Genomic DNA, 12,327 nt, shown 5'->3' on the forward strand with positions numbered 1-12,327 from the left:
AAATGGTATTTCAACTGCTGATTTGACTGCTATTTTTCTGATACATTTTCGTAAAACTGCCATTTTTTAGGATATCGTCGTGTTACCACTTGCCAACGTGGAGGAAATTTTGAAGCACGAACTGGTTGAGCTGAAAAGTGCACAGGTGGCATTCTAGTGCACAAGCGGTGTTTTTTCCTGCAGAGCAATGCTAAGTTACCCCACATACATACACTCGTACACGTATTCGCATGCATGCATGTAAGTATGTGTGTTTGTGTATTTTTGGTCTACTTATTGTGGCATCATAAACACAAATTGATGCGATTGTTTTTGTTGTTTTGTTTGGCATCATAATCATCATCAGTTGCTATCACTGTATACACTTCACTGACTGCCATTGTATCGTTTAGTATTCTGCCTTTCTATCTATGCATGTATTTGCCTTTCCGCCTTACTGGCACTTTGCAGCCAGCCCCCTGCCGAGTCGTCTACCCACTCCATCCACTCTCTGCCTCTATTCTTCCCACTCAAAATATCCACTCGTTTCTTCAATTCTTCTAATTATTCACTTTCTCCAACCATTTCCCATTTCTTTAGTCCCTTTTACCCCAAAACAAATCGGCAAATGGGCCGCTACCGCTCCACCTCGGCGTCTCTTTGTCATTCAGTGCGAAGTTGGTTGCCCACTCGCTGTTTTTTCGCCATTCATTTGTTGTCTACACGCATATTGATGTGCCGCTACTGCATATCGTGGGTTTCGTGCTTCGAGTAATACGCGGCGAGTTGTTGCTGCCACTCTCCACTTAATTCAAGTGCGTCACTGTGTGTTGGCATCTTGACATTAGCTTTTTCTTAATATTTCATTTTCATACCATTTGCCCGCACCGTTTCCGCATCATCATCAAAGCTATACTCCTTTTAAGTGAGTCGCTTCTTCTGCTTCGCAGTATCATCATTGCGTATACGAGTATCCTTGCAATGAATTCGTGCTTTCTTCTTCATTTCAGTGTGCGTGCACATATCTGTGGCTATGTGTGTGCGTGCACTCGTATATGAGTGCTGGCATGAATGCGGGATTATAATGACAGCTGGCGGCAATCAGTATAATGATGAGTGAATGCCTGCATAAATTATTTGCTTCATATTGTTGTGCGACATACATTTCTCTGGCTTCGCTCGAATGTTGCTTTCTTAATTTTCTGGCAAGTATTTCTAAGAACCATACCTTTTCATACATATAAGCAAATTGCTTTTGATATTCTACTTACAAAATGAGGAAAACAACAAATGAAAAGCATAAACAAAAATATCGGTTAGCTTTTATGCCAATTGCCAGTTGCACGAAAAGAAGATATCTGAACATGGGTAGCATAACACTACATACATAGGGTAAACCAAGAAAATTCTGGAGCCCTGTAAGCTTCGTCCAGAAATTTAGCTAACAACACCCAGAAATTCGGATCCCAAGAAATAGGGGTTAAATGAGTTGGTTGAATGAGGCATTTAAAACGGTGGTGGTTGCTATGGAGCTGCCTCGACATGTTTGAACCAGGGAGGTCGGAATGTTAGATGAGTTATTAGGTGCGCAACTAAGTTCTCGCAGTTTTTTTGATGAAAATATGACACAACTATATTCTGAAAAAATGGTTACAAGTGAATCATTGAAAGTATTGCCCATCGCTGGCTACTACCTTTTCCCATATTTCTGATAGATGTCGTATACCGTCGCGGTAAAACTGTTCATCTTTTGAGGCTATCCACGGATCAAGCCATTTTTTGATGTCTTCATATGAATGGAACTGCTGGTCAGCAGCTGTGCCTTCGATCAGAACATGTGATAATCGGACGGCGCAATATCTGGAGAATATGGCGGGTGGGGTAGGATTTCCCATTTCAGTGTTTCCAGGTAGGTTTTAACGGGTTTGACAACGTAAGACCGAGTGTTGTCATGCTGTATAATCACTTTTTCATGGCTCTCCGCGTATTGCGGCCGCTTCTCGCGCAGTTCTCGACTCAATCGCATCAGTCGAGGTCGATACCGATCCCCAGTGATTGTTTCGCTTGGTTTTAACAGTTCAGAATAAATAACACAAACTTGATAGCATAACCTTCGCAGCGTGAATATTCGGTTAAGGCGACGATGTAGAAGCATGACCGGGCAGTCCCCATGACTTTCTTTTTTTTTGGATTGCTGTAATGAATCCATTTTTCATCACCCGTCACGATGCGATGAAGAAACCCCTTCCTTTTTTACCGCTGAGCAGTTGTTTACAGGCAAAAAAACGACGTTCAACATCCCTTGGTTTTAACTCTTAAGGAACCCAAGTCGCCTGTTTCTGAATCATTCCCAAAGCATGTAATCGCTTGGAAATAGATTGACGGGTAACGCCTAATACTGAAGGCAAGCTCTTCTTGCGTTTGACATGGATCCTCTTTGAGCAATGCCTCCAATTCAGTGTTTTCGAAGGTTTTTGGCCTTCCTTCACGCGGACGGTCGTCAACATTAAAATCACCGTCTTTGAAGCGACGGAACCAATATCGGCACGCTGTTTCCCGTAAAGCAGCATCTCCATAAACTTTTTGTGGCTCTCGATGCGCTTCAACCGCCATTTTTTTCGAATGAAAGAGGAAAATCAACACTTCCCGCAAATGACGATTATTCGGCGCAAAGTCAGGCATTTTCACAAAACCAAAAGTATATGATACCAAAACAAAATCATTAATGTATCGAAGCAGTTTGCTTACCATATGTCTACTGATATGTTTATGACGTTTAGGTTATGTTAGAATCGACTAGCACACACTGCTGGCGGCATCTATTGACAAACAGCGGGATCTTAGTTGCACACCTAATAATTTAATAGCAATTGGAAAGAGGTGGATGGTACTACTAGGACTTCCTTGGCATGTTGGACTTATGTCGAATTTGTCGTGATCAATTTTCAAAGATAATAAGAAAGCCACCACAAGTTGATTTGGGATATTCAAAACTTCAAAAGGAATAACTTTCGTTGTTAGTTGCTAGTTTTCTTAGTTTGCTGAATTCTATTAGAATAATTTCGTCACGCTCCAGGCAGTTACCACAAATTAAAAAAAAAATAACATAAAGATACTAACGCAGACTTAACGCAGAAATTCTTAAAGCACCGTAGAAGATATCCCATTTTGGAGTTGGATAGATAATAAAAAAGCGGAGTCTATTTAGCATTTTCTGTGTGAAAGCCTATAACTTCAAAACTGCGCATACGATTTCTGGGGCAGCATTTCTTCGCGTGCCAGTGCAGCTTGAGCAACATTTTCTTGGAGAGGCTTATGAGATTCGGAAAAGTTCACGACAGTTTAAGAATATGGAAGCGCAGATGTGAGAAAACCTTCTCCTTGACTTCATAATAGAGATCCGACTGAACTCTCGATATAAGAGAAGTCCGTGCGAAATACCACGAAGTTGGATTTACTTATTAATTTAATTTTACTTTAGGTTAGGTTAGGTTGACGTGCATAGCGATACCAGATGGAGTTCATTAGTTATTCCTTTTGAAATGGTCCACCGGCATGGTGCCTGTTTCCATTGCGAATTTAAGAAACCATATCGAACACACTGCTGACATGTTTTCCAATTCCTCAAACTGTGGTGCCCCCAAATATTTTAGCGTGTTTTAAATAACGCAGGACATCGGCAAAGGAGAGACACTACAATTAGGAAGTGCTCCCCTGCTCCCCACATTTCCTGCATTTATTATTTCAAGGTAGAAAATTATTTCATTCAAATAATATAGCATGCGATTTTTCAAGTTATTTTATTCTTACACCAGCAGCGAGCAATCATTCAGTACATATATAGATATATAATATTTTTTTAATTCTTAAATAATATAACTCACCTCCAACGGCCACGCATGTAATATTGATGACAGCTCCCTCGTTGTATGGACCCAACTGGTAGTCCTTTATCGTCGCTCCTTTACTGTCCAGAATGATTATTGATTCGGGTGGTGCTGGAAGTAAATAAAAAATATATATTTTTTAATAAATAAAATTTCAATTTAGGTACAAAAATTTCTAGTTATTCAAGTGAAACGGAAAATATAGTCAAAGTCATTAAGGAAGGTATAGAAATTATAGATTTTAATAAATACGTTGAAGAGAAAACCGAACTATTTAGGCAGGGAATAGGAACATAATAGAGGGAGGACCATGGAAAAGAGGAAATATTGTGACAAAGCAATCGGTTTAGCAGTATGTGTAATGCGAGGTTTTAACAAAGAAAGTCGCCTTTAGTTACGGAGGTCATCTCAAAGTGATGATAGCTAATAAGTTTTCCAATAACGGCAATATAGAAAGAAAAGTAAAGGACTAAGACAAGACAGATAAACGCTACAAATTTGAAACAATATTTAGAGAATCACTGCATTTGCTTGAAAATTTTATTCAAAGGCCGGTAATAAGCACCAAAATTCTATGATGGAGAATATATGGAAGCCAGGATTTATGAGGGCTGCACCTTAGTCGCGCTAAAACACGTGAGTTGTGAAGAAGATGCTGGTATGATGCTATACTTGACCGCTTTTGCTCTGCCTTAAAATGAGCTTGTGACGTCTAGAGATTACCGCGCTGACCTGAGATCCGCTCTTATAAGAATAGCTTAAATTTACCTCTTTTAAAACTCAAAAACTTAATATTTGAACATTTTTAAAAAAGTATTAAAAGTTTGTTTCTCCCTGAATAGGTGAAAAGAAATTGAAGAGACAGAAAAGAGAGAGAGAAAATATTGAAATTATTGAACTTCTCCAAAATTGACTGCCAATTTCCTTGAAACTGACGGGCAATTGCACTCGAAAATGCAGTACAGAACCTGCCCGAGTCTACCGAATATTATAGAACCTACGGGAACCTAGAACGGAATTGTGATAAACAAATCCTTAATAATTTCGTGCTTTTAAAAAGAGTTTTTAGAAAAATGTGTAATGTAAATTTTTGAAGCCCTTTGAATTTTAATAAAGTGCAAGTTTCAAGGTTCTGAAAAACACCTTAAATTTTTTTTTGGTTACGTGCACTTCCTTCATATAGCGAATACGCAAAATTTTTGTAGATAGAAGAAAACACGCAATATCGTTAGAAAAATATTTCAAAAAATTGTCAAAACTGCACGCGATTTTTGAAATTTGTATTAGTTTTTTTAATAACTTTTTTACTAAAACAAAACAAAAATATTTTGTGTGATGAAGATCTTTATGTAGACTCTTACGCGCTCCATCGCTTGGCTGTTTGTATACTGCAGCTGTCTAACCATTTGCAAAAATTATAAATCTTCCGATAGGGTGACTAATTTGGCGCCTCCATGTAGATATTAGTAAATGAAAAATGTTATGCAAATTTTTTACATTTTTTTACACGAATTTTAGATTTATATGATTTTTATGGCAAAATTAACTATATTTTCGTAAAAGTACCTATTATTAAAATTAAATAAGAAGCATATAAATAGTGAAAAGTTGTCACTAAGTCCTAAAACTATAATTATTTAACGTAGTGTACGTATGCAGCTCACTTAAAGTATCTAGCAGCAAACAATCAGAATTGTTTACTTTACTTTATCTAACTTTTTTTCGAAACAACACCTTGACATTCCCTTTCTTCTCTGCGATATTACGCCGATTAGTCACACAGATCCTGCTGAACTCTCGCCTTCCATTTACTACTTTTCTTATATTGCATTTTCGACTGTATTTGGAGTATCTTGGAGTTTGTCAGCATTTAACTGCTGATATCTGTGAGACCTCACAAATACCTTTGTTTTAGTTTTATGTTAAAAGGCTTTAAAATACGAAATAGCTAATTTGGCAACATCAAGAGAATACCTCATCGCTGCTGCAAGCACGAAACCTAGCCAACTTTTTATCCTAGTGAACGTCAGCTGAAATCCAAATCAAAATGTACCATTTTAATAAAATCAAATGCACCAACCAGGTACCAGCAATATTGAAGCAAAGTGGGGTTTTCTGTAGCTGGCCTCCAAGCTGTTAAACTATAGAACAGAATTCAGAGCGATAATCCCTTACATGGCTCGGCTTTCAAAGTTCTGAGCTCCGTTGGTTATCTATTGAAAAATGCATCGAAATATTTCACTTTGGTTAAGGGGGTGAACCCAACTCTCTTAGAAAGGGTGTTTGCAAAGAAAGTAATCATGGCTTTTACAAATTACACTCAGTTCGAAGTACCGGAATGAATCGATTTTACTTAAGGGGTGGTAGGGTCACAAAATCGAAATTCTTTTCTTCACTCATCTTATAGTAAATCATTTCAAGAACGTTGTGTCAAAATTTTAAGTGGATCGGAGCAGAACTCTCAAAGTTATAGCCTTTGTAGGCACTCTACCTCGAATGCGGAGCATCGATAATTTCTCAGAGTCATTTTTTCAAACGCATTTTTCCCGAAACGACTTCTTAAAAGTCGGTGCCAATCACAACTCCGAAACTATTCAACCGATTCTTTTCAAATTTGGCACACGTTTTCTAAATCAAAAACACTTCAACCCTACACTGTTTCTTTTTACCTTTTTTTTTTTTAAGGTTGTTTTTCACTTACAAATATGGCGAAATTTTTCGCCAAAAATGCTCGTTTTACGTTTTTTTGCCACCAAAACTACAAAAATGAAAAAAAAAAAATTTTTATTAATGTAGGGGGGAGCATTACGTCATACTTTAACTGAGAAATTCGACTTTTTTAGTTCCAGATGATTCTACGACGAATGCCGATTGGCACCGCAGAGCACCTCTCGAAAAACATATCTCCAAAAAAACTCTGTCATGGGCTTATTTGTCAATATTTTATTATTAATATTTTTTAAAAACTTATTGAAAAGATGTACAATAACATGCAACTGATTTTATTAAAGTATCTTAAGCCATATTTCTGTAAAAAATTCAAAAGAAAAGTGTTTTTTTTTTTAGCGCGAAACCCTACCCCCCCCTTAACCAACGAATGTCATTTCATCGTCCTAACTTGGTTAAAATTGCAAATTATAAATATCCCTATTAGTTGATCATTTGAAGTTTATAATACTTGGTTGTGAAAACCATGGCTATCCGAAGGCGAACGCAGGGAGATTGAGCGAAACCAATTGTTGAACGCAACTTATTTGATTATTCGGCTAAATTTCTGATAAGCAACTTGTAGTGATGCAATGTGATATACTGAACATAGATTCGGTATTTGCAAACTATTTTCGAAGTTACAACTATTTTAGTGACGCGCCAGCTAGACTGGTTTGAGCGGACGGCGAACTTCAAACGTGTTTTTCTCGAAACTACTTCTTTCAACCGATTTGCTTGAAGTTTGTCATGAAAATTTTTTAAATATATCTCTATCGGATGACGTACGAAAAACTGGAAATTTCAATTTTTTAATATGTGTAAACAATTCGAGAAAGCTTAAAAATTAGGGAAAAATCGACCTGAATTTTTGAGCAGCCGCCATTTTATGAAAATTTGTTTCTCTTTTTTACTACATACGTCGTACGATAAAGACATTGATATTAATGAAGAACTTGTCATCTTTTTTTTTTCAAATGACCACAAGGGTAGAAATCGTGACGACGAGGTCACTGCCTTTTGTTTTCGTCTTCCACTTCAACGACGCATAATTCCATGAACATTTTTTTTTTTTAATTCATTTTGTGTGCTCTTAATATATAAATAAATAAATGATAAAAAAATGGATAGTAAAAATATCAATAGCTTTTTTTTTATTCACCTTCCAAAAATGCTCGAAGTTCGGGCCTCTAGCCTAGAATACCCCCTTAATACAAGCTTTGCAATTATTTCATCATGTCATCAACTATTATGTAGCATCTTCTCTTGCAAGTTTCGGCCAATTCTAATTATATATATACTTAGTAGGCCGGGCCGATTTTTGGGGAGGCAAAAAAATCGCGCATTGCTCTGTGAAAATCATATTCTAGGGATCAAACTAAGAAACTCTGCCGAAGCAACCATACCTCTAAAACGAATTCTGATGTCCCCCAATTTGGGTCGAACTTTTAGAGTCTTTTGTGGGGAGGCAAAAAAATCGCCCATTGCTCTATGGAAATCATATTCTAGGGATCAAAATAAGAAACTTTGCTGAGGGAACCATACCTCTAAAACGAATTTTGATGTCCCCCAATTTGGGTCGAACTTTTTAGTTTCTTTTCTCATGTAAAGGCCAAAAATGGTGATATTTTGAAATGATTGTATGACGAACCCCCCAGGGGAGTTCCAGGGGGCGTGGCACTGGCATGGGTGGATCGGCCGTCCAAAGTTAGTGGGGGTCGGTCATACATTTGGACTCGATTGGAGCTCCACTCTAAATGGGTCAAAGTGGGATTTTTCGTTCGACCCAAATTGGGGGACATCAGAATTCGTTTTAGAGGTATGGTTCCTTCGGCAAAGTTTCTTATTTTGATCCCTAGAACACGATTTTCACAGAGCAATGAGCGATTTTTAAATCGACCCGCCCTAATACTTAGACTACATCAAATCTATTTCAAAGTAACGATGAGCTCCCCAGTTTTCTTTATTTTTCTTCCTTAAAGGTTTAGCTTACCACTATTGCCCACAAATCTATAATCAAATCGGCGTTCACTTTCTGTGATGTTCTATATTGACGTTCCATGTTGAGCTGCCAACTCTGGTGTAATTTTCATGACTTGTACGCATTCCATGCACAGCTGAGTGTATTTCGAAACTCTACCTTTTCATTGCGAATTTTTAAACTTTCATGAGAAAGTCGCAAATTGAAACCGAAAGAAAATAATCGCAATACATTCTTGAGCACGCATTTTTTTATTTCCCATCAAATTACTTTCGCCTTATATTCACTACATTTGCAGTATTAGTTTCCATACATATTTCAAGTTACTTTGCCGCTTTCATTAAACGCATTGCATGTCGACGTCAACGCCATCAAGATGTCTCTCAACAGTTGGTAGCTAACTAAGCTGCACGTCAGTCAACCAGTCAGTTTGTTAGGGCAAGTGCCCACATACGCACGCATAAACAAACAAAAAAAAAGTGCGCTTACATGTACGCACACACACACACAAATGTACTATGCAACGCAAGTATTTAAGTAGGGGGAGCTTACGAACGCCCACAAGCGAACATGTGTGGCAAGATCAAGCATAGGAATTTTATTAAAAAATACTCATACGTCCCGCATGGCTTGGCATGCCATCAACGCATACCATACTTTGGGGAATTTTCACAAATATACAGATGTACTTCTTCTCTGTTTTTTATGCGCATTTACATTCAAGTTTGTGTGAGTGTGTGTGTGTTAGTTTGAAACTTTTATTGTGTACTGTATTTGTTACGCTGCTCTGATTTTCTCCTGCCACCCGCTGCCATGGGAAATCCAAGACAGCAATAAAATACCAAACCGCCAGACAAGCGGTGAGTGCGGCAGTGTAGCTGTGTGGATGTGTAGCTGTGTAGCATCGAGCGTCATGACTTGTGTGGCATAATGAAACATTTTCTGCTTAGATGCAGTGATTTTTCCACATTTTTACGTTTCGCCTTTCTTTCATTTTGTCAACTGGCATAATTGCACAGCAACGCTTTGATGGGGAGTGGGGGTATTCGTATATTGATTTTTATAGTGGAATAGATTTTAATAACTCGTTGCTATTAGAGATATTCTAAAGCTTCTTAAATACTTAACTTTCTAGATGAAAGTGTAAGTCGGTAGTTACTTGAGAATTAAAAAAAACTTTCAAGGTTCTGAGCCTTTATTATGTGTGCCCGTGTGTTCCAAGTGCTTTACACTTAGCACGCACATTTAAAGTTTTCACGACGCACTGGGGCATTCACTGGCACTTTTCCTGTTGCAAAACTTTGCTTTGCTTTAAGGTCATCAGAAGAGTTCGCTGCAGCGAACCCGCTTATATTTACTTCTATGTAGTTGCATGTGTGAAAATATACCTATACACACGCAAGAGATTACTATGTGCACGAGTACAGCTGTGAGCGAATTAATAGCAGGGCTACTCTCAGTAATATGTGTGAAAAGTTGAGTAACAATTGGTGATGGATGGCTCTAAACTTTTATATTTTATTTGTTTTATTAATTTATTTTTTTATTTACATCAGTAGTACAGAGTAAGACTTAATTATAAATTAATTCAACATTTAGTAGGCGCGTACAGCCTTTGTTGGATATTTAGCCGAGCTTCTCTCTCCATTTTTGTTGTGCGTCTGGATGTTTTTCCGCTAATGGAAGCAGTTAAGGTTTTAAGCCGCCAACTAACGGTAAATGGTTCCCTATGTAAAGCAATTTCATGGCAGAAATACACTTGGAGCTTTGCCACAGTTTGCTGAGAGGCGACCGCTTAGAGAAAAAAAACTTTTTTTGACGTTTTGACGTTTCACGCCTATTGCATATCGCGCACAAACCCATCCGATACGACATCCTCAAATATCTCGCGTAATATACAAAGTGCAATAATTGAGGTGGCACTTCATTATCAGCCTTAAAACCTTCATAACAAATATGTTGCATTTCTACATATTTGGTTCTATTTTAGCATACAAGTAATTTTTGTCGATCTACCTAAAAAAGTATAGGCTAAGGAGGACTTACTTATAGAATTACAGTTGGACCCCTAGGTTACATTTCACTTGCAAAGCAATGCAAGTATTGAGATTTATAAGAGCTTCGAAATGTGAAGACGGAGTCTGGTTTATTAAAGTAGGAAAAAATAAAAATTTTTTTAGCCATGATCATTCCAGACTCAAAATAATCACCAGTGATTCCAGTACTTCCAAGTAAATAGTAGATAATTTTTCCCTAAGTAAGAAATTGATAATCGATATCGTCGTAGTTTTTACTCAAAGCATAGTACTAAGTTCGAGTTTCACGTGAAATCGCTGTCAAAATCTATACAAATTGCATTTCCGTGAAATATGTGTAAAATTTCTTATGTACTTTGCTTATGCAGCGATGCTCATAAATTTGCCGTTTCTTCTCATTTGACAATCAATGTTGCTAGCAATATTTCACGGCAAGCAAATGCATGTTGCAGACGAAAATTCACGGTCTTAATATGTACAAATGTTAATTTTTGCGCATTTCACTCTGTGAAAATCAAATAAATATAACATCGATAAGCTAATTTCCGTTCATTTTTAATAACTAAATTTTTTTATTCCATACTTGAATATTAGAGTGTCCCAAAAAAATTAAAGTGTTTTTTTTTTAACGCATACCCTCTTATTTTGTTTGAATGGTCTCAAAACATCTAAAAATAAAGTTTCGTCTATTTAGAATCACGGCAACCCGTGCCGAGTTGCGCCGAAACCTGTCGGCGATTGCGTGTAATTACTTTTTTGTTTTATTAGTAATCGGGTTTTTTTTCGTGTAGTCAACATTTTAGTGGAGTTACGAAGTTCCAAAAAGGAGATATTTTTAATAGGGGATGTAAAACACCAAATCACCGGTTCTAAACTTCTCTCTAACCTGCAAGTACTGGCAGTTTTGTTCTATAATATTCGTGAAGTGAACTTAAGTGTCAATGAAAGTGCAAATCTCACATTTCGTGAGCGTATTATTTATTGAGAAAAGGCTACGTGCCGACCAGATCAATACCTAACTGTGTTGAGAAACTAGTTAACTTATACCAAGTTTGGAGAGAATTGCAAAAAAATGCGAAAAAAACTCCAGAAGTGTTTGAATAGCGTCGACAGGAGTTTGCTTCAAACTTAAACAATTTGTTTGACATCGCACATACCGATACTCTTCTTGCAGCGCCAAAGAGAACCAGGTGGGCCCGGTCACTTAGCCGGAGTGCACAAAAAAGTAACAAACAAAGAGGAAAGGACGCGCCTTCGAATCATCGAGGAGGAAAAGCGACGTGCTAAATATTTTTCATTTTAGCACCATCAACATCATCTTGCGAAGCACCACTAGAAAAATCATCTTCTCATTCTGAAATAATAGATTTAGAAGAAAATAGGCCAAGTGCAAGAGAAGCCTCCTCTCAGCCCGATAAAACTTCTATGCGGAAAAATATCATAACTCCAAAGTTATTTGGCGCATTAGACAGATGCCAGTTAAGTGTGAGAGATTCTGTCTTTATAATTGAGGCTACTATTGAGGCTCTGGGGCTCAATACGGATGAATTCCCTATAAGCAAGTCCTCCATCCATAGAGTTCGTACGGAAATGCGAAAAGAACGGGCTGAATCTAAAATTGATTTTCAAAACAAGGCCCTGGGCGCGGTAACTGTCCACTGGGACGGAAAACTTTTGCCAGCTCTAGATTCACGTAAAAGTAAAGAAGAACGCCTACCGGTAGTTATTACATACGATA

General features: G+C 37.6%; 1 protein-coding gene across 1 annotated transcript in view; it reads right to left on the reverse strand.

Annotated features, from left to right (window-relative positions):
- LOC128867138 (hemicentin-1) overlaps positions 1-12,327 on the reverse strand; it is a gene marked incomplete at its 5' end in the record, with an annotated part of 225,193 nt that overhangs the window by 189,536 nt on the left and 23,330 nt on the right. The window contains one exon of the mRNA XM_054108237.1: positions 3,864-3,977. Coding sequence (XP_053964212.1) covers positions 3,864-3,977 — 114 coding nt within the window. The remainder of the gene's footprint in view (positions 1-3,863; positions 3,978-12,327) is intronic.

This window comes from Anastrepha ludens, chromosome 6, assembly GCF_028408465.1.
Source record: "Anastrepha ludens isolate Willacy chromosome 6, idAnaLude1.1, whole genome shotgun sequence".
Classification (NCBI taxonomy): domain Eukaryota; kingdom Metazoa; phylum Arthropoda; class Insecta; order Diptera; family Tephritidae; genus Anastrepha; species Anastrepha ludens.